Source organism: Urocampus carinirostris, chromosome 3 (genome assembly GCF_059441175.1).
Source record: "Urocampus carinirostris isolate Australia breed hairy pipefish chromosome 3, RoL_Ucar_1.0, whole genome shotgun sequence".
NCBI lineage: Eukaryota > Metazoa > Chordata > Actinopteri > Syngnathiformes > Syngnathidae > Urocampus > Urocampus carinirostris.
Genome location: NC_142351.1, coordinates 36,227,390 through 36,249,370, shown reverse-complemented (window position 1 = coordinate 36,249,370; position 21,981 = coordinate 36,227,390). Strand labels below are relative to the sequence as shown.

Sequence of the window (21,981 nt, the reverse complement as noted above, 5' to 3'; positions counted from 1 at the left end):
CAGCTCCAAACGACAGACGCCTGGGCCAGTTAGCGGCAGCTGTCCGAAGTGCCACAGAAGCCCTTCCGTGTTGTGCAAATGAGCTAACACATCCAGGCAGTGGAATTGCTGTGGGCTGGCAGCCAGTCCGTATTGATGTTCTAATAACTGACAAGAGGCTAGGCAAAAGCCTTTTTCCTCATCTCAATGATGGAGCTGGTAAAGCTATATTGTTCCTGTACACTTCACCTTTTTTTTGGGTTTTATATTCTTTTTTCAGGGGGAACATGCTTCTAAGCACAACATGCATGCTTGAGCCTCCAGCAAAAAAGGCTCTGTTGTCATCCAATCTGCTTTCATAGTGAAAAGCGCTTACAGCAGGAAAAACCGTAGTGCTGATTCTTCAGCATGTGCATCCCTGACCTATGAAAGCAAAGCTTATTCAGTCATTTGGCTGCTGAAAGGCCCGTCACAGCAGGGAATGGTTGTCTATTTAACCGCCTTTCACATGCACACTGCTCAGCCAAGCAAGGTCTTTTTTGCTATTCAGTTATTATCTTCTGCTGAGGGACTGTAAGGTGTCAGGGCTACGTTTTCATTTGAAATCCAGTAGTGCTGGAACATTTTATTTGATAGATTAATTAATTTTGGTGTGGTGTTTGTTGATATTGAATGATGACATCATCCAGGGTATTTTGAACTAAAGAACACTTTGGAAACTCTGGGAGTGAATCGTTGGGTATCATCAGACTGGCATGCAACAAATTCTGATCATTCACAAGCGCATGTAGTAATAGGAAGAAGTAATTATTCATTGGTCAGCGCGTATATTTCAATGTGGCAACGTTTTTTTGGGGGGTCGTTTTTAATAGATGTTTTTGGGGGAGAAAGGCAGAGTAAAACAAATGGGTTGCAGAGCTGTTAAATGAATAAAAATAATTATAGTTAGCATTCACACATAGATTCCAACCACTTTCCTCTAAGTGAGGGCTTTAACACCATCTTGTGGCCTAAAATCAACACAGCTTAGTGGATGTGATTTACCCTCATATTTTTGTTAGAGTGCACCTAGTTTCTTGGGAAAATGGAAAAAGTGAATCAAGACCGGTTGGCGAACAGACATACATTTTTGTGCCAAAGGTAAATCGGTTCATCACATTTTAAAATTGATTAATTTCAAGACACTGTTGCTCAATAACCTCATCACACAATTTTCCCATCTGGTATAACACTATCAACAGATATTAAGCTCAAATCGCACTTGTGGTACGGGCGCTGCCCTACTTACGAATGAGATACGTTCCAGACTATCGTTCGTAATTTGCTTCAGTGCTATATTTGGTATGGAATGTATCTTTAAGGTATATATATATATATATATATATGTTTAAGTCTTGTATAAGTAGCCTGTATCGTTTCGTACTAAAAAATACATGTTTCATAGAATAATCTGCTCTCTAAAGATAAATAAAGTTAAGATTAACTTACTTTTGGAAGATGAGCTTCAAGAGTTAGGCAACTTCCTACTCCGTGGTAAAATGTGGCCGGAAAAAAGTGATCCAACTATTTTCTCAACCGCATCAAGCTTTCTTATTCCACTTTCATTTCAAAAGATACAGCTTCCCTCTTTTCTACACTTTACACCAACCATATTGAATGGATGTACGAGGTAGTGAACAATAAAAATGTCAAAAGTCCGTAGCGCGCTGGAGATTCAGTATAATATGTTTACACACAAACTAGGAAGAGGAAGCTGATTTATTTTTCGGGGTGGATGCTGGGTGAGCTCTCACAGCGCCACACGCTGGTAGCGGCGGACAGAAGCACTACAGCACTGTCCTGTACTTGAAAAAAGCTGCACAATACAAAATCTAATTTATAGCAATGTCCGGATATTTTTCGACATCCCGAAAAAATTGTTTGTATCTAGCGTTTTTCCTGACTCTAATGTTCGTAAGTTGGGGAGTGTCCGTATACTGCTTTAACTCACACTTTTCTAAAACAGACTAAGCTGTCACATTTGGTGCAAGTCAGTAAGCAGGAAGTGTGCCAGTTCATGCTGCACTAATGATGTTTACACAGCTCGCGATCAGTCACTGTAACACACAAATAGTTGAGCTCTCGTCCTACAATAATTGCCAAGATATTTATTTATTTTTTAATATAAAAAATGGTTGAAATGGCCTAGGGTCAGAGAGTTAACTTGATTGTCCAATGTTTTCCACCGCTGTTTTTTTCTCCTTCTCAGACCTCCCCCTTTTTTTACCCTGTGTTCGTTCTTTCTTCCCGTGCTCCTGCCAGTAATGGCCTTAACCGTTTGGCTTCCTGTCAAAGCAGGGGCCTTTTGTGGCTCTGTCACAAATCTGCCAGGAAAAACAGAAACCATCTGTTGTGGCCCTAGCCAGAGCAAAAATGAGGGTGTAAACGCAGTTTTGCCCTCGCTGTTAGCAGTGCCTCTGCGTCTAGTACCTTCTTGTAACCAACAAATAGCTGATACATGAACATAACATCATGTTTAATTCTTAAAAACCAGAAACAGCGTTGTGATACATAATTTGGTTCTATGCTTGAATCTCAATACTTGGTTTGATATCTTTCAAAGGAATCAATGCCAATTTATTGTGTAATCCAATACCTTGCCCTTTTTCTCAGCCCTGTCTCCATGCTGTAAAAACTTCAACGTTCTTCATTCCTGTACTTCATAAATATGTCTCAAATCTGTTTGTAGGCATCCATTTTAAGTAGCAATAAATGGAATAGAAAATCAAAGTGTAAGTCCTTCATATGTAGGATAATCCAGGGACCATAAAGCTCCAGCAGATGGAAGCTCTGTAAAAGGCCTCATAATGCTGAGCTTATGTTGTCACTATTTCATTTCATGTTCTATGGAATGGCAGCACATTCTGTGCTGCGTCACTATGATTTAGAGGACAGGCGCTAGGAATTATAGCTCAGCAAGCCAAGGGTACTCAGGACTGCTATTATTTCCTCTTAACCATACGCCAATGTCATGTTTTTGTTGACCTGCAGCCACAGTTCTGCTTGAGAGAGATGTCTAAAGAATGTAGCGATCCTGTACTTTGGTTCATTTAACTCTATGTCCTTGACTGTTTTGTACTAAAAAATGGCCTGTTTTTTTTTTTTTTAAAGACCTTGGCTTAAATTTGCTTAATTTGAATTCAATTAACTAATTATCAAAAAAACTTAATTTCTTTAACAAAACAACCTTTGAAAAATTTTCTTTTTGTTTGTCTGAAATAAATCCATTGTTAATCATTGTTAGAAAATATCTTAAAAAGGTAGGAAATTTTGCATAAATACCCCTCGAACTGCTGATATAAAACAGTTAATATTGTTTAAAATCCCTCAAATTGTCTCAACAATAAATAACTTTTTTTTTAATGACTAAAAATAGGATCGTTCTATGCAAAGGAAGTCCCTCAAAACTGTATTCTCACAACTTTAAGGCACACAAAAAATATTGAACTTTCTTAGATATGTGTGGCATGCCCTATGGTGCGGTGCGCAATGATTGAATAACGCCTTAGGATTGCGAAAATAAGCTGCATAACCGATGTCACCATCTTAAATGAGCATGTAATCCCAAGTTCATGATCAACACAACTTGAAACATCTTTGAAAATGGCATCTGAAATGTGTGAGGTGGCGTCGCTTGCCAATGCCGTCTCACTAATAGCGTCTCGTCTGCTCAGGGTTTCACAGCCAGTGTGGAAAAAACAGGTAAAGCAAACTAACTCTGAGCTTGCTATAATTCCAGGCGATTGGAAGATGTTTGGGCTAACGTTTAGTACAATTTACGTTATTGTACTGAAAACACGCTAGTTTGAAATAAATAAACCTAATCTCGCAGCATCAAAAGCATTTCTAAAAATTAAATCTTGCTATAAAATACTACATCATTTAAAAGATTCTTTTTTTTTAAGTCTCAATTGAGTACCTTTGAACCCCCAAAATTTATTTGTTTTAAAAAAAAAAGTGTAAATGATTTGGTCCTAACCCATGGATCAGCAACAAACTGCTCTGGAGTATGCAGCTCTTCAGTGCTCCATAGTGGCTTTCTGGCAATTTTTTTCAAAAATGTGACAATGAAAATCTTGTTTCTGGAGGACAAAAATTAAAAGTCATACATTCCTAACAGTTTTCAATTAATAAAGATATGTTGGCTTGGAGAGGGATGGGCGCCACCAGGCTGTACTGGCCCAAGACACACCACAGGATATGGTGCCCCCTTTAACCCCATTTTTAAAGGGATCCATCCAACTATCAATATATATAGTATTATAAAGCTTTTACAAAGCTTTCAATTTTTTACAGTTCCAAACATGTTTTATATTTTCCGTCCAATACGGCTCTTTTCGTTCAATTTTGGGTTGCAGGCCCTTTTCCTAACCAAAAAGCTCATCAAAGTAATGGTTTTATTTTACATAACATGAGGCTCACCTAGAGTGATTTGACATGATTTTCCCCCATCTTGCTGCCAAGGTTACCCACCAAAACCATGTGAAAGGTTGGGTAGAAATAGGAGAAGAAAAATTATGAGGTTTGGTCACTGAGTCTCTCTAATTTGTATTTTTCCTTGTGCTTTGCAGCATACGTTTTTGGTGGTACTAGTCAATAAAGCAACATCTAGCGGTCAAATACTACTCAGTGTGCCTTTAACGATTGCTGCATTTAAGGAAGTTGCTCGCACCCAAGGAGACACACCTAATGGCACCAACATAATTTACGAGAACATACATTTGTATCAATATTTATTGGTTGGCATTTATCCATCTAAGAAATGGTAAGTGCTCTGTTAAATGTATGTAATTGTGTTTTTAAATTCACTTTAAAAATGAAAAACAATATTTGAAAGTGTGATGCACTGAAAAGCAGTGATTTTTGTTTCTTAAACTTGCCTCGAACTGAGGTCAGTACTGCGACAATCCAAGTGGTATAAATGTGACTTCCCGCCTTTTTCAAGGGCGGCATTGCAGTTGTTGTTATGAAAAGAGCAAAAGCTCTTCCCTCCTCTAAATGTTTACAGCATTGGTTTGCTTGACAAGAGAAATTCCCTGGAGGTTGTGTAAATCGGGTCTCTATTAGGGTGATGTCTCGTGAAACTAACATGTGTTCACAGAAATAATCATTCCCTCCCAAGCAAAGCAGCCATTGATAAAGAATCAACTCTCTGTCTCACATCTAACACTCATAAATACTGCTGACCGAAAAAAGATGTAAATTTCTTCTGAGTTGTATTGAAACTTCTGTTAACAGATTTGTCTTGGTTACAGGATACTTTTTCCGGTGACTGTTATCCAATAGTTAAAATATACAATATTGACACAAACTCGCTGTTGCTTACTGTACCATGCCAGTTTTCTAAAATAAAGCGAGGGAAGAGAAACAATCATTATTAAACTTGTGGAGCTTAGTCCAACAGTAGTTGAACAGACCTTAGATGGTAAAAGGAAGCCCTCTGGACTTTAAAGATTACGGTTGACCTACAATTCATCCCACAACCAAACCACACCTTCATGAATTTGTAATGAGGGCACAAGGGGGTGGAGAACCAGCAAGCATGTGAGAAGGAAAGTGCAGATGTGTAGGAATCGACACGCCTGCCATTTTGTTTTACAAGCGTGTCCGGAGAGCAGCGGTTAATATGTAGAGGCGTAGTGCTTTCATATCCATGATTGCAAGTGTTAATGCTTTTTTTGGGTATTGATTTCCTGACTGGCCTTTCTTTAGGCCGGATTTATTTGCCCCGCTTGCTGGTGAGCTGGCCCCACCGAAGGCTTGATTAAAGTTCAATTGACTTTTCCAGTGAAGGGGCGAAGAGCCATTTCACTCCCTATTTGTAACATCAAAGCACCGCCTGACATGTTCTTTTGTTCCCATTCAAACGGCTGCCACCCAGGCAGCCACCAGTGCACTGATCTTAATATCCTCGTATTCAGTCAGCCTTGTTGCCTAATCCAAGGACAACACGGCATACACACGCCTAGCCAGCCGCAAATCCTGGCATGGACTGGCATGCTCTGTTGTCCCAACAGGACATAATGAGCATCTTCGTATTCATCATATAGAATAGACATTTTTATTTTTCTTGTTTTCTTTTTTCACCTTCTTCTACTTTATTTCAGGGTGAGCTCATTACTTTCTACTACTATTGGAAGAAGACACCAGAGGCTGCGAGTTGTAGAGCTCATCGCAGACATCGTCGCCAACCCGTCTTTCGGCGCATCAAGACACGAACCGCTTCGACCCCTGTCAACACGCCTTCCCGTCCCCCCTCTAGTGAATTCTGTACGTATTTAAGTCTCATGTATGGCACTGTGATCTCACCATCTCTGTTAAAAGGCAAAGTTAGATGACTCTTTGTCTCTTCTCTTCTAGTGGACCTCAGTTCTGCCAGTGAAGATGATTTTGATAGTGAGGACAGCGAACAAGAATTGAAGGGCTACGCCTGCCGCCACTGCTTCTCTACCAGTGAGCTGCTGTTGTTTGTTTATAGAGGCTTGTCTGAATGTGTCCACATTGGACTCCTTGCCCCTGTGCTGTGAGACAGATGGGCATGAGATGATGTTGAGACAAATTTGATCAAATCAGACACAAGGCCAAAGCTCAATCGCTCGCCACCTCATTATCCAATACATCTCGACACACAGCTGACTCAAGTCCGAAAGCTTACGGATGAATGCTGTGAAAAAGAGCGCGGCCACTACCCTGAGCTTTGCTGAGCTTATTAATCTTAGTATTATTACTAAAAATTTGGCACATTTGTGTTTCATTAATGTTTAACACTGCCACCTTTTGCACTCCCACAGCCTCCAAAGACTGGCACCACGGGGGAAGAGAAAACATTTTGCTGTGCACAGACTGCCGCATTCACTTTAAAAAGTACGGCGAGCTGCCTCCTATTGAGAAGCCGGTGGACCCGCCGCCATTTATGTTCAAACCTGTCAAAGATGAAGAGGATGGACTCGGTGGGAAGCATAGCATGAGGACCAGACGGAACCGAGGCTCGGTGCGCACATCTAAGTCCAAGTTTTCGTGCTTTTAGCGCCAGGTTTTGATTCATGTTGCCTGATGGTTGTCAATAGATGTCAACACTACGTAGTGGTCGCAAGAAGCAAACGGGCAGCCCCGATGGCCGAGCCTCGCCGATCAACGAGGATCTGCGCTCCAGCGGACGCACTTCGCCCAGTGCTGCAAGTACAGACAGCACTGACAGCAAGATGGAGACCATGAAAAAGCCAAGCAAGGTAATTGCACGGAGTAAACGTTTTCTTCTTGTTCTTTTCGACTTATCTGAAATATTAATGAATGGCTGTTCTTCTGTGGCCCCGAAAAAAGATTAAAGAGGAGGCTCCGTCACCCATGAAGAATCCCAAACGGCAGCGAGAGAAGGGTGCTTCAGACTCAGAGGATCCTGAGAGGCTGGGTGCCAAAAAGTCCAAAACCCAAGTATGTTGTACTCCTCTGTCTCATATTTTTGTGTACTTGAAGGTAATCCCAAATATTAGAAAATAGTACATGTTTTTTTGCATAAAATAGATATATCTATTTAATCTGTATATCTCCATTATTTTCTGAGAAATTGCATTTTTAAGACTGCATGTCTTGTTTTTGTCATCCTGAACTGTGACATCATGGGAAAAACACAAGCACCCTAGCAAGCCAGTCGTTACATTGTTTTACATGTTTGTTAGTCAAAGAGGTTAGGAGTGTTTTAAGCTTTGTTATGGTTGTTTTTGTGGAGAATGCCTAGGCGTTTTGTCCCAGGTGGATGCAGTAATGGTACACCAAATGCTGTCACAGCTCCACAGCAAGTCAACTTTGACACATAATTTCTCGAGTCCCCCGTTGCGGGGAGTATTTTGAAACATTTTTGCATATTTGTGGGGAGGAGCACTTGTCATGTCATGTTTATCTGCATACCCCTTAATGACAAGGAGTCTCAAAGGGCTGCACAGACCACAGAATATAGCGCTGTGTGCTTGATTGAAAATAAATCGTTTTGGAATACATTTAGTAGAACTAACCATTCTCTTTCCTCCCCTCAGGAGCTGAGTCGACCGGATTCCCCTTCAGAATGTGAGGGTGAAGGCGAGGGTGAGGGCGAGAGCTCCGATGGACGCAGTATCAATGGGGAGCTCAGTAGTGATCCCAAGGACATTGACCAGGACAACCGCAGTTCTTCCCCAAGCATCCCCAGCCCCCGCGACAATGAAAGTGACTCGGACTCTTCTGCCCAGCAACAGCAGCTCCTGCAGAACCAGCACCCTCCTGTCATCCAGTGTCAGCCTTGCACATCATCAGTCAGTGCGGTTCCCCCTGCACCACTATCCCCTTCCCCCACGAGTTCAGTCCCGTCGCTGCCTCCACAGGTTTCCCCCACAGCGGCCTCTGCCTCTCAGCCAGCTCAACCCCTTCCTCAAGCGAGCCCCATGGCTCTCATCCAACCAGGAGCCTCCCTCCATCCGCAGAGAGTTCCCTCTCCACATTCACCTCTTACTCAAGCGCCGCTTCCTGTTCCTTTAGTAGCACCCCAGTCATTACCCAGCTCACATCACGGCCCAATGCCGCATCCTCTGCAGCCCGTGCCCCCACACATTCCCCACTCGCACTCTCTACCATCCCAGGGCTTCCCTGTCAGTATGTCTCAGGTCCCACCCCCCTCCAATATCCAATCACAACCAAGGCCACACAGCCCACCATCTCAATCTTCTCACCTTGGAGGGCAACCTCCCCGGGACCAGCCACTCCCGCCCCCGCCAATGTCGATGCCACACATCAAGCCGCCGCCAACAACTCCAATCTCTCAAATCCCTACGCCGCAATCCCACAAACACCAGCCGCATGTGTCGGCGCCTCCGTTCCCGCAAATGCCTTCCAACCTGCCGCCGCCTCCTGCGCTCAAGCCGCTCAGTTCACTCTCCACCCACCATCCTCCGTCTGCACACCCGCCACCCCTTCAGCTTATGCCACAGGGCCAGCAGCTTCAGCCTCCCCCAGCGCAGCCTCCCATTCTCACGCAGTCCCAGGGTATGCCGCCAACATCCTGCCACCAACCTCCCTTAGCTCCTCCCCTGCCGTCCTCTGTGGGACAGTCGCACCCCAACGGACCACCACAACTTCCATTCGCCGCTCATCCTTACAGCACAGTTCTACCTCCAACTGGCCCCTCCACATCATCATCAAACTCTATGCCGGGCTTGCAACCGGTGTCTTCCTCTGTCCAACCATCCTCCATCTCCATGCCGCTCCCTGCGTCCGTGGCTTGCAGCAGCCTGGGCACGGGGCTACCACCCGTGCACATTAAGGAGGAGCCGCTGGATGAGACTGAAGAGCCCGAAAGCCCTCCGCCACCGCAAAGGAGTCCTTCTCCCGAGCCCACTGTCGTCAACACGCCAAGCCATGCCAGCCAGTCTGCACGGTATGCTCTCACCTGCATTGCAGATTTAATTGCATTGTGCAAGTGTTTATTTTCAGAAATGTGTTCAGGTGACTCTGCAACATGTTCTGAAAAATCTCAAACATCTAAAGCCAAATTGGCCTTCTGGCTTGAAATTATCGTATAAAGACATAATCCATTGGGTGTTCTTTGTTGAAGTAGTTCTTAAACTGCTCGATGACCACAATTAGAATAAAAACCACATATCTTTAACGTTTTTATTTTAACTAAATAACATAGATATTAGGTTGACCTCCTGCAATCAATATTAATCCTTGAATCCAGGGGTTCTCAAATGGGCGCAAGAAGATCACAATAGGATGTGAGGGAAACAAATGTAAAAATTAGAGTTCTAAAAATAATTATTAAATAATGGAATTGTTTTTGCAAAATAAAAGCTCAAATAAAGGTTAGTTGACTTTTCAATGTTGATGCCTTTAAAACAGTAAAAAGTCAGTCTGTCAATCATTATAAAATTTTATAAAATGATTCTGGGGTCTTCTCTTTCTGATTTTAAGTCCAATGATTGTCTTTTTATCTTTGAATTATACCCTCCAACTAAAATGTAAGGTTCCTGGCTAAAAATATACATTACTATTAAAATTATGCTCGGGAACAATATCATGAAACCAGCAACAGTTTGACTCATTATTTAAAAATCAAGCGTGATTTTTTTTTTTTTTTGCTTTATTTTTTAAACTCAGGTTCTACAAACATCTGGACCGTGGTTACAACTCATGCGCTAGGACCGATCTCTACTTCACTCCCTTGGCCTCGTCCAAACTGGCCAAGAAACGAGAGGAGGCTTTGGAGAAGGCCAAGCGTGAAGCAGAGCAGAAAGTGCGGGAAGAAAAGGAACGAGAACGTGAGAGGGAAAAGGAACGGGAACGAGAGCGGGAACGAGAAAAGGAGGCAGAGCGAGCTGCGGTAAGTTGCTGTCCTTGTTTTGGTTTGTTTCTTGTGGCAACTACTTTCTTTAGTTGATCATGTCCTCTCCCCTCACAGAAAGCCTCCTCTTCGGCCCATGAGAGCAGAATGGGCGAGCCGCAAATGGCCGGGCCTGCCCACATGCGACCACCGTTCGATGGCCCCCCCACCACGATTGCGGCTGTGCCCCCTTACATCGGGCCCGACACGCCGGCTCTCCGCACCCTCAGCGAATACGCCCGACCGCACGTCATGTCCCCAACCAATCGAAACCACCCTTTCTTCGTGTCCCTCAACCCTGCAGATTCGCTGCTGGCCTACCACATGCCAGGCCTCTACAACGCCGACCCGGCCATGCGGGAGCGCGAGCTGCGAGAACGAGAAATGCGCGAGAGGGAGATTCGTGAGCGGGAGCTAAGGGAAAGGATGAAGCCCGGTTTTGAGGTCAAACCTCCAGAAATGGACGCTCTCCACCCTTCCACCAACCCCATGGAGCACTTTGCCCGGCATGGGGCCATCACGTTGCCCCCTATGGCCGGGCCCCACCCATTCGCTTCGTTCCACCCGGGCTTGAACCCGTTGGAGCGCGAGCGGCTGGCCCTGGCCGGGCCTCAGCTGCGGCCGGACATGAGCTACCCGGAGAGGCTGGCGGCGGAACGACTCCACGCCGAGAGGATGGCCACCGTGGCCAACGACCCCATCGCCAGGCTCCAGATGTTCAACGTTACGCCGCACCACCACCAGCACTCCCACATCCACTCGCACCTGCACCTGCACCAGCAAGATCCCCTTCACCAAGGTAAAAAAAAAGTCCTGCCTTTACGTTAAGAACCTTTCACCAAGACATGGTGGATTAGGATTAGCCCATACCTGAGTTTTCTCTGCTCCAATACAGGTGATTCCAATCACCAGGATTGCTAACAAGCTCCTGCCAGCTCGTTTAAGAGCTCATAATTGGTATCACCTGAGTTGAAGAAAAACTTCCAAAATTATGCAGGACATTTGGCCCTCCAGACCAGAGTACCCAGGTCTAGATTAGCATAAAATCAAATTTAGAGGTCTACTTTACCTTCTACAAACTTATTTGCACGTGTGGGTGAAAATATCTGGAGTCTTACTTCAATAAACAAACATATCCTGTGATACTTCCTCATACAAGATAATTCATTCTTGGATCTTGCTCGTATCTCGAGTGAACTTTTCCGATACAAAATAACTAAAAACCAATTGATACATTCCTGTCCTCCCAAAAGCATCCAATTTAAGCCCGAATGGCTATAAAACACATCTATCTAAACCCTAAAAACACATTCAAGTAGTTATTGAAAAATAAATTAATAATCAAGTATTCAGAAGAATAAGATGATGATAAAATGACTTTAAAGCCCAGGTTATTGTTCTATTTTCTTTATTTATTATCCATTATCCGTTATCGGTCAGTTCATATTACGCTACAAAGCCAAGGAGCCGGGACTCTTACTCTCAGCCAAAAGGCCAAGCTAAGGTCCTAGCCTTAAAGCCTTGCTGCAATCATTGCGAATGCACCGTTCCCGGAGGTACTGCAATACTGGGCCGATGCGTGGAGTGGACAGAGCAAGCTCTTATTCCATCATTATCCGTTATCGGTCAGCTAGCCTTAATAAATTCGAGGTTTGTTTACCTCTCAGTGCTTTTGTAGATGCACTTCTTCGTCTTTTACTTGTAATCCTTTTTACATGCCATGATATTTTTTAAGGTGCTGGTACAAATTACTTGTGTTTCCTTTGGAACGGGCGTTTTCTTCTGTTCCCTTGTCCGCTTCGTCAAAACCAAAAAAGGTCTAAGCAAGTGATGTACCACCTTTCTTCAGTGCAAGCTTTGTTTCCTTCTCGTTTGTTGACTCTTGGAGTATGTTTACGGAGTCTGCCATGACACTCGATGAGCTCACACGGTGGGTGTGGCCAAGTGTGGTGCTTGCAAACTTTGAATCGCGTTTATTGGCTTGTATTATTAAAACTTGCCTCTGATTGGTCGGCGCTATTAAAACTCGAACAGTAACAACTATAGTTGGCCAAAACTCCATCACTCACTACAAAACCTTGAATAACCGCAGTGTTCTGCGGTGTTACAACCGCACGACGTCACATTGCGATGTCTGATTCGATTACGGTTAATCGTGCAGCCCTAACCTGTTGTGTACAAATCGTTAAACAAACGTTCAAACTTCTGATTTCGACTTCGGACTGCCGCCCTTCTTCTTCCTCACCGTCCCCCCAGATCTTTCCACCGCCCCCAGGAGGCTGTACCGCCCACTTTAGGAACCACTGGTCTAGAGTAATTAAAAATAAACTGGCAATATTTGGATTTGAGGTTAAGCGGATAGAAAATGCATGGATGAATAAAAACTTATTTGATGTCATGTTTTTGATGTTGTAATACATTGTTTTAGCCTTTTCAATGCTAGAGTTACATTAAGTATATGAATACATTGTGAACTAGCTGTCAGAATAAATAACTAGTAGTAGCACTTGTATATTGATGTATGATGTTCCCCTGTCCAGTGAACGTAAGACTCTGACACCCAGCAGGTGGTGGTGAATGTCTTGTGTGTCCTCCAGGTTCCGGGGCGCACCCCCTGGCTGTAGACCCCCTGGCGGCAGGACCGCACCTGGCACGTTTCCCTTACCCGCCCGGCGCCATTCCCAACCCGCTCCTCGGACAGCCTCCGCACGAACACGAGATGCTGCGCCACCCAGTCTTCGGTAGGCTTGCAAAGGCAGACATTCTTCAATTATTGAGCAGGGGACTGAAAATGTTTTTTTTTAACGCAGGAACGCCGTACCCGCGGGACCTTCCCGGAGGATTGCCTCCACCCATGTCCGCGGCCCACCAGCTGCAGGCCATGCACGCCCAATCGGCCGAGCTGCAGAGGCTTGCCATGGAGCAGCAGTGGCTGCACGGCCACCATCACATGCACGGAGGACCGCTGCCCGGCCAGGAGGACTACTACAGGTGGGATTGACAGCAAAGCCCTGTTAATCGAAAAGACAGTGAATCTTATTTAGCGCCTCTGAGTGGCGAAAAAAAAGTTCTCCCAAGAAAAAAAAATACAGGTAACACCTTGCTGTATCGTGGTTTACTGTTCGCCTTTTTCCTTTGTTTTTCATCATGTACTGTGTTCTGCATTCTTATTTGCTAAACCGTCGCCCCAACTGTTTTCTGCTTGTCTGCCTGTACATCAATAATGTTGCGTTCTAAATTTTACACCAACAGCTTGTCAAACCTACATAATGTCCACACAAATCTTTTTCAATTTCGAGTTTCTCTAAAAGCCGTCATGTCAAAAAAACTACCCACTAAAGTACCAGATGGCAGATGGAATTTCTTTCTATCACTCACATACTTGGACTTCTCCATATGCTAAAGCAATCCTTCTCAATTACTTACTATCTACTTCTCTGGGTTTTGCCTACCATGGGTCCTTTTTTGGACTGCGACACCCGCAATTAAAATGAGGGATTACCTTTATGGTTTAAAAATAAGCGAAAATACATGATAAATGTATACTAAATATATTGATAGGTTATATGGTTTTCAATTTACAAAACATGAGGCACACCGAGCTCTCATAAATATTCCCCATCTTGCTTGTTCATTGTTGCGGTTTGGTCACTTTGAATCTCCGTAGTTTGTATTCTTCCTTGTGCTTTTTATCACTTGTTTTCTTTTGCACAACACTATACAGCAACACCTAGTGGTCAGATAATTCTCACTGTCTCTTTAACGACATGCCAGGAAACATATTGAGTATTTTCTCTCTCCTACTTTTCAGCCGACTGAAAAAAGAAAGCGACAAGCAGCTGTAACGGTACAAGGGAGGCAGCAGGAAGAAGCAGAAAGGCCAAATGGATCCAGTTCTTTTCCTTTGCTTATTCCTTTTTTGTTTTATTTTTGTTTTTTACTCCCCCCTCCTAGACAATTTTTGGTATCCAGCCAGTAAAAGTGACAAAACATCCTGCACACTCCTGCATGAGAAACTTCCTAGACATTTCTTTGTGTGGGTGCTACAACAAGAAGACACACTGTGCTATACGCCCCCCCACCTGCCCGCTAAAAAAAAAATTCAACAGAGAAATGTGGCCTCTTATATGGAAATTACCAAGTACTATTTTGAAGTCAGCATTATTTTTATTACACTTTGGGGGTTTTTTATCATTTCAAGAGATACCCCTTGTTTTGTTTTCTTTGATTTGGGGGGCGGGATTTGTAAATAGTATATATAAACATATAATTATTATAATTATTATTACTAGGTGTGGACAAACAAGTGGTTTTAAGCTTGGCTGCAGTTGTTGTCTACATTACCCCTTGTTTCAGAGGGGAGCACCAAGGCATTCATTTTTGTATTTTCATTGAGCCTTTTGAGTTATGACCTTGCTCCGACATTGCCGTGTTAGATTTAGCCCACGTGATGACCACGCCCCAATGACCCCAAACGTGTCACGCTCGCTCTTCCCATCAATTTTTTTTTCACCCCCAGAATGTGTCAACGTGGCGTGATAACTTTGTGACTTGAAAGACTTGAATCATCACTTCGTCCTCAACAACATAAAAAACAGACCATCTGCATTGAAATTAGTTTTTGTCCTTTACCGCCAAATGTCATCTAAAATAACAATTTGAACAGTGCCAAGTGTTTTTTTCATGCTAGGTGATGCAAAATCACAGGAACCCTGTGGGACTTTTTCATGTTGGCGTCCTCTCGACATGTTCACTGTGGCCTGCCGACAAATGACTGCCAGGAAGCGTGCGTGTTGCGTGTGCAAATGTTTGTGATGCCTGTGTATGAAAGACCGTTTCAGAAGTCAATATACTTGGTCTCACATAGAACATCATACTCTCATACATGCACAACTATATTCTCATACAGACTCTGTCATATCCAGGCACAAACACTACTGTACTCTCTAACACATACTACTATACTCTCTCACACTACTATACTGAGTCTTTATACAGGTGCTTTGAAAGTTCTTAAAAAGTGCTTGAATTTGGCCATGAAAAAGGTGTACAAACCCAGGATATTCTCATACATATTACTATACTCTCTTGCACGTATTACGATACTCATACACACACTACTATGCTATCACATACTAGTATACACTTTCGCACAAATACTCCAATACTGACATCAACTCCAGATTGATGTCCAACTGTACAACACATACATGCAGATTAGTGTGCATTGCCGTGGTTACCCAAGGTACCCAGTGTAAAATAGCACTGAGAGGGGAGGTGATCATTACTCAAAGTATAAAAGAACCCTACTCTAATGGTGTGTGAGAAGGAATAGTAACGTGTTTGTAAGGGTGTATAGTCTTATGTGTGTTTGTTTCGAGTGAAAGCATAGTAATGTGTGTATGGGAGTATAGTATTATGTGGGAGAGAGTATAGTAGTATGTGGGAGAGAGTATAGTAGTATGTGGGAGAGAGTAGTGTGTTATGAGTGTAATAGTATGTGCAAGAGAGTATAGTAGTGATTGTGCATGTGTATGTCTGTGTCCGCATGAGAGTATTTGTGCATGTGTGAGAGTATGAGGTTATATGTCAAAGCAAGTATGATTTACTTCTCAAACGGCCTCTCATACGTGTGTGCGACACGTGCTCCTACTTCATGCACTCAGACTGAGTTATCATTTCTTTTTCACAAAACTGTGGCTTATTCCATTTTATTGGGTTTCTCTTTTGCCAAATGAAGAAAGTGTACTCTCATTTAAATGGCCATGTCATTCTTCCCTCAGAGCACTATTTTTGGTCTTTTACAAGCAGAAAGTGGTCAAATTTTCCCATTCCGACGTCCTTCCTAGCGTGTCTTTTTGGCCTTCCCCGTCAGCGTTTTTGTGTCTCCAAAACTTTGGTGTTGAGTGTTGTCAATGGTTAGCTTCTCGTTTGAAAGCGGCAGCAGCAGAATGTCCGTTCTGACTGCCAAGATTTCTATATTTACTGGTTATCTTGAAGCTTATTGTATATATGAGTAGTCGCCATGGGATGACACAATCTTAAAAAGTAGAAAGAAAAAGAACATTGTGAGTCCTGTGTTCTCTCCATTTGAGTATTTTGTAATTTTTTTGAAAGATTTGTGGTATTAAAATAAACAACTAAGTTACACCACAATAACTGATTTGTATGTTTTTCTTATTTACAGTACAGTATCTCGGTAATGTTTTCAGTTTTGGTAATGACCTGAATAGTTGGCCAATTTATAGGACACTGATACTGAAAAAGTCCAATAAAATGACAATAATAATAAAGTAACATTCCCTTGTTCTGTTGACAAGTAAATTATGCTCATAAATATTATTTTTCTTATCATTTATTTTAAATAGTTTTTCCTCTTTTACGAATCCTTTAAAAGCTTTTTGTAACTGTTATGGAATTTAATAGTATTGTTACTTTTGTTTTCATTATTTGCTTATTTGATTCCATCCATCCATCCATTATCTGCACCGCTTATCCTCTGTAGGGTTGCGGGGGTGCTGGAGCCCTTCACAGCTATCTTCGGGCAGTGGGCAGGGGACACCCTGAACTGGTTGCCATCCAGTCGCAGGGCACACAAAGACAGACACTCGCTCATTAACACTTCAGGACGATTTGGTCTGGCCAAGTAAGCTAACATACTTTATTTTATTATTGTTTACTCATTTAAATACTCTTTCTCTAGCTTGTTTTAAGAAAATGTTTTGAAAAAACTTTTCCAAATAGCTTCACTACAAAATATACATGTAGGAAACAAAAATGTGGTTTGAAAAAAAAAAGGTCGAAGTGTTTTCAGAGGAAAAATCTAGTAATGCCGTTTATTTAGCAAATTTTAGCAATTATTTATATTAGTTTAATATTTAAGGTTCATTTTTTTGTAAAATAAAAATAAAAGACAAAACATTTTTTTTTTACAAAAAGGAAAAATAGGCATAACATTTTCAAATATATTGGTCATCTGTCTAATTGGATCAATTGCTAGTTTTGAGAAATACTTGAAAACACTTGAAAATTGTATTTTACTCGATAACAAGTTTAAAATATAGCACGAAAAAGAAAATCGCCCAAATCATCTGTTAATGGATTAACAATCTTTGTGTGCCTCGAAGCTACAGAAGAAACGTTTTCCTTGGCCTATTTTTTTTTAAATCCTTAATTATAATCTATTGAAAGGAGGCACGGCGACTGAGTTGTTCTGAGGTCATGGGTTCGAATCGAGCTACTGGCCTTCCTGTGCCAGTTTTTGCTAAGTCTGTTTCGAATCTACCCAATTTAAACCCTTGAAAATGACATTTTGCGCTCGACCGGTAACATATCAGAGTGCAACATGTCAGAGTTTTGTTTTCGCCTCCTTTCACAAGGCCGGAGCTTTAGAAAATGAGGCCTGAGCAGCAGGTAGTGAATCTGCGAGCTGCATATTACGCTTCTTTGGCGCAATATCGTCAAAGCCAGCTTAAGCCCAAAAGAACATCTCGTCTCCATCGCAACGGGGAGTGATGGCGACGCAATTTGTGAATCGTTATTTTTCCTCTTTTTTTTTTGTACTCTCTCAAGCAGCAATGAGGGTCTGCTGCCATTTCCGCCTCTCCATTAGACAAGACGACGGCTGGGCAAAGCGTCTGCTGGTTGAATAATTCATCTGGCTTCTCCACGTCGGGAAAGAGCGACTGTGACACTTGTCACGGCGAATCTTTCTCATGATGTGTGTGTTGTGTATACACCCTTCGGCAGGCGATGGATGTGTCATCACACAGGGCAGACTGTGTTTTTCCAGCAGGATGCCGCTTCCATGTTTGTCTGCTGCATTGTTGTCACAACTAAAACATGCCTGTGCCATTTTTCATACGCACTGTTGGCCCATTTGGACGCCGTCCTATTTTGGACCTTTGAGAACCCAGCAGCTGCTATAGCGGAGGCGCTACTAACATAGCGACGGCATGAACTGTCGACCCTCTAAAGCAGGGTTTGGTGACGTATTGCTAGTGAGCCTAAAATGGCTTTTTTCATGAGTACATCTGGCTCGGAGATAAAATAAGGTTTGTAATAATGTCCTCTGTAAATTGAGTGTATGCAAATCTGAAGCACCATAGTAAAAGATTTTTGGTCCAATAAACATAGGGCGAAGTTTCAACTACAGTTCATACTCCAGGTGTTACACCAGTCCTTGTTTTGGCTTTATGTCTAAAGAATCATCTACATGGAACCTCATTAAACAATTTATATTCACTGTTGAGACACTTAATGAAGAAAACACACAGAACAAACTGTAAATACCTGAAAACGCCAGCTAAACACCCAGAGCAATTTGATTGGTGAGCAGTAAGGGAAGGCGGAATTCTGCACAAATAGTGCATACTCTAAATACAGCTGTTTACTTCACGTTTGCAGTACTTGGTGACATTTTTATAAAAGAACTCTGCTTGCACATTGTTTTGAAACCATCCATTATCTGCACCGCTTATCCTCAGCAGGGTCGCGGGGGTGCTGGAGCCCATCCCAGCCATCTTCGGGCATTGGGACAGGGGACACCCTGAACTGGTTGCCAGCCAGTCGCAGGGTACACAGGGACAGACAATTCGCTCGCTCATTCACACCTCGAAATAATTTTGACCGCCCAATTAACCGGACATGCATGTTTTTGGAATGTGGGAGGAAACCGGAGTGCCCGGAGGAAACCCACGCAAGCACGGGGAGAACATGCAAACTCCGCACAGGAAGGTTGGTAGCTGGATTTGAACCCATGGCCTCAGAACTGCAGCACACGCGCTAACCACCGCGCCGCCATGCTGCTTGTTCTGAGACCATTATCTACTAAAAAATGACGGTCAAAATGTGATCAAATGATCTTAAGTAACTGCAGGAGGGAGACAAATTGTGAGTGGTAGTTATTGTTATGGGGCACAGGTTCTAGTATTATTATCATTTTACAAATTTGTTTAAATACTCAACACCGCACAGTGAAATAAAATGCACTGAATAATTAGCTTTGGTCTAGAGAGCAGGTTTGGTGGTGGTGTTGAATTGTGTGGTGTGGCTAAAAAATTGTTTTTAATTTTTTTGCATCCATGGCACTTAGGGTCAGAAATGTTCCCGAACCCCTGCCCTAAAGTTAGCTGGACTGACTTCTGTCCTAAGGATCTGGAAAAATAAAAAAATAAAAACATTGATAGGCTTTCCAGTAACTTGAAGCTGAGCGGTGACCCAATGGTAAAATACTTATATGGCTAGCTTTGCAGGAGATTCCCTGCTAATTGAACTGACTATGAAAGAAGGCTAAGGGCACCTGTTTCACTGGAACCATGCAAACTAGTTTTAGCCTCAAATGGATCCATTTTTGGTTAAAAAAGATTTCCATTATTCTTTTTGCAGTCATTTCGGTAGTGCTCGAGCTAAGGCTCGACTATTTCAAGCACTTCTCCAGGCCTTTCCCTTTCGAACTCAGAAAATAAATAGAATTAATACAGCACTGATTTTCAACCATTTTAGTCATGTATGTATCCGATTTGAAATCACTTTTGATTCCTATTGCCAGGTACTGATTGCAATATTGAAATATGTCACTGATTATGCACTTTCTTCGTTTACAACTTCATTAATTGAGTCGCAATCATATAATTTCAGTTCTTGTTTTTTTTTACTTCTTTGAATGAGTTATACAACAACAGACAGGATATGTCAATTTCTGTTCAAGAGATGTCTAAACAAGCCCATTCCTAAGAAAATCGAGGCAAGTAAAGTCCAGCTTTCGTCAGTTTTAACAAAATGCAATTGATTTTCTCGTTGAGAATTGAGCAGCTCGAGTAACACTTTTTTCAAGATGATGAAGCCGTAGATTAGAGTAAGGCTCTTTAACTGTATGTTTGACTTCTGATAGATTTTCAAAAAACTTATGGACTGCCCTTTTTGTTTAAGAATCAAGGTAAAACACGTCAGCCTTCGCATAAGTGAATTCCTTGGGCCATTGTCTATTAGTTTATATATGCCCGGAATATCCATCCATCCATTATCTGTACCGCTTATCCTCAGTAGGGTCGCGGGGGTGCTGGAGCCCATCCCAGCTATCTTCGGGCAGTGGGCACGGGACACCCTAAACTGGTTGCCAGCCAGTCACAGGGCACACAGGGACAGACAATTTGCTAGCTCATTCGCACCTAGGGACAATTTGAACCGGCCAGTTAACCTAAAATGCATGTTTTTGGAATGTGCGAGGAAACCGGAGTGCCCGGAGGAAACTCACGCAAGCACGGGCAGAACATGCAAACTCCACACGGGGAGGCTGATCTCATAACCTCGGAACTGTGCCGCACATGCGCTAATCACTGCCCCAACATGCTACATGCCCGCAATATATTCTTCGATAAAACTTTCAAAGGAACTGCTCGTCTGTTTTCAGGCTTTATTTTGAAAACCTGCCTTCTCTTTATTTGGAACCAACTGACACGCATTAAAAAAAAAGCCATTCCAAAACATACCCTTCCCCGCGCATAGCATTTTTTGGCTAGGGATAGTTAAAATATATAGATACAACTGAAAGTCACATTGAGTATTATTTAGCGCCTTCTGGTGGTAAAATCTGTCATTCATCCCAAAATAACGATATAGATTTGAAAAATACGGAGGAATACACGAACAATCGTATAAATATGCATTCTTTAATCACAGGTAGGTAGCGAAATTTGTATTCACTATCCATAACATGAGCCTCACTTCGCGCAGCCGACATAATTGTCCACCATCATGCTGCTACAGGTACCCAAAGTCCCAAAAACCTTATGCTTGTGTAGAGTGAGACCTTGCTACTTAGACACATGAAAAATGCCCAAAGCTGCTATGTTTTTCTCTCTCAGATGAAGAACTTGGGTAAGGTCAAACAGGCCATAGAAAATCTCTGTTCATTTCTCTCACTTGCTATTTTCACTTCCCACAATACACCCACCACCCCAGAAAATCCATCACAATGCAATTCCCATCTTTTTGAAATGATTGATTATTGAATTTAGTTTCCAAAAAATGTAGTTGTGTGTTTATCAATCAATGTGTGTATGCTTTTGACTGAATTAGTAATTCGCAAATAGATGAACCACAAATAAATAAATACATGTCCTTCAATGTTATGACACTGATTGTTATTTCATAGTCTGGGCCTATGTCGTCCTCTTTTGGTAGTCTAAGGTAAATGCAATCAGCTCACAGAAATCCTAAAACTTTCTGAACACCAGATAAGAATGCTCTACAATTGCACGGCGGAGAAGTCGCGAGGTATATGTAAGATTTTATGCCTAAGGCCGGAAATTCGAGTTGCGTCAAGCATAAAATTTCAATCATTGTTTTTTTTTTTTACTTATTTTTTATTATTTACCTGCTGTTGTTTTTTTTTTCTTTTTCTTTGTTGCGGATCCGCGGCCTGTGTCTGCGCACTCGTAGGCCTGCTCAGCAGTGCACCCCTTCTCCTCCCGAATCCTCACAAATAAAATATGAAAATGTGGGTTTGCTTCTGGCGACCGGTTCGGACACCCTGTGCGTCGACAATCTGTTCTTTTCATTATAATCCGCTGTAAATTTCTGCGGCACTGTAGTCCTGGGTGGGAAAATGACAC

At 42.5% G+C, this 21,981-nt stretch overlaps 1 protein-coding gene across 12 annotated transcripts in view; it reads left to right on the top strand.

Annotated features, from left to right (window-relative positions):
* Positions 1-16,525, top strand: part of rerea (arginine-glutamic acid dipeptide (RE) repeats a) — a 206,638-nt gene extending 190,113 nt beyond the window's left edge. For 7 of the 12 annotated variants that reach the window (XM_088331631.1, XM_088331632.1, XM_088331633.1 and 4 more), the window contains 10 exons: positions 6,126-6,288; positions 6,379-6,471; positions 6,810-7,009; positions 7,086-7,247; positions 7,339-7,449; positions 8,049-9,421; positions 10,144-10,366; positions 10,445-11,165; positions 12,934-13,357; positions 14,178-16,525. In XM_088331631.1, coding sequence (XP_088187757.1) covers positions 6,126-6,288; positions 6,379-6,471; positions 6,810-7,009; positions 7,086-7,247; positions 7,339-7,449; positions 8,049-9,421; positions 10,144-10,366; positions 10,445-11,165; positions 12,934-13,357; positions 14,178-14,211 — 3,504 coding nt within the window. In that variant the 3' untranslated portion in view covers positions 14,212-16,525. The remainder of the gene's footprint in view (positions 1-6,125; positions 6,289-6,378; positions 6,472-6,809; positions 7,010-7,085; positions 7,248-7,338; positions 7,450-8,048; positions 9,422-10,143; positions 10,367-10,444; positions 11,166-12,933; positions 13,358-14,177) is intronic. The other 5 variants (XM_088331639.1, XM_088331642.1, XM_088331637.1 and 2 more) reach the window with 3 other exon arrangements.
* Positions 16,526-21,981: the final 5,456 nt, after the last annotated feature.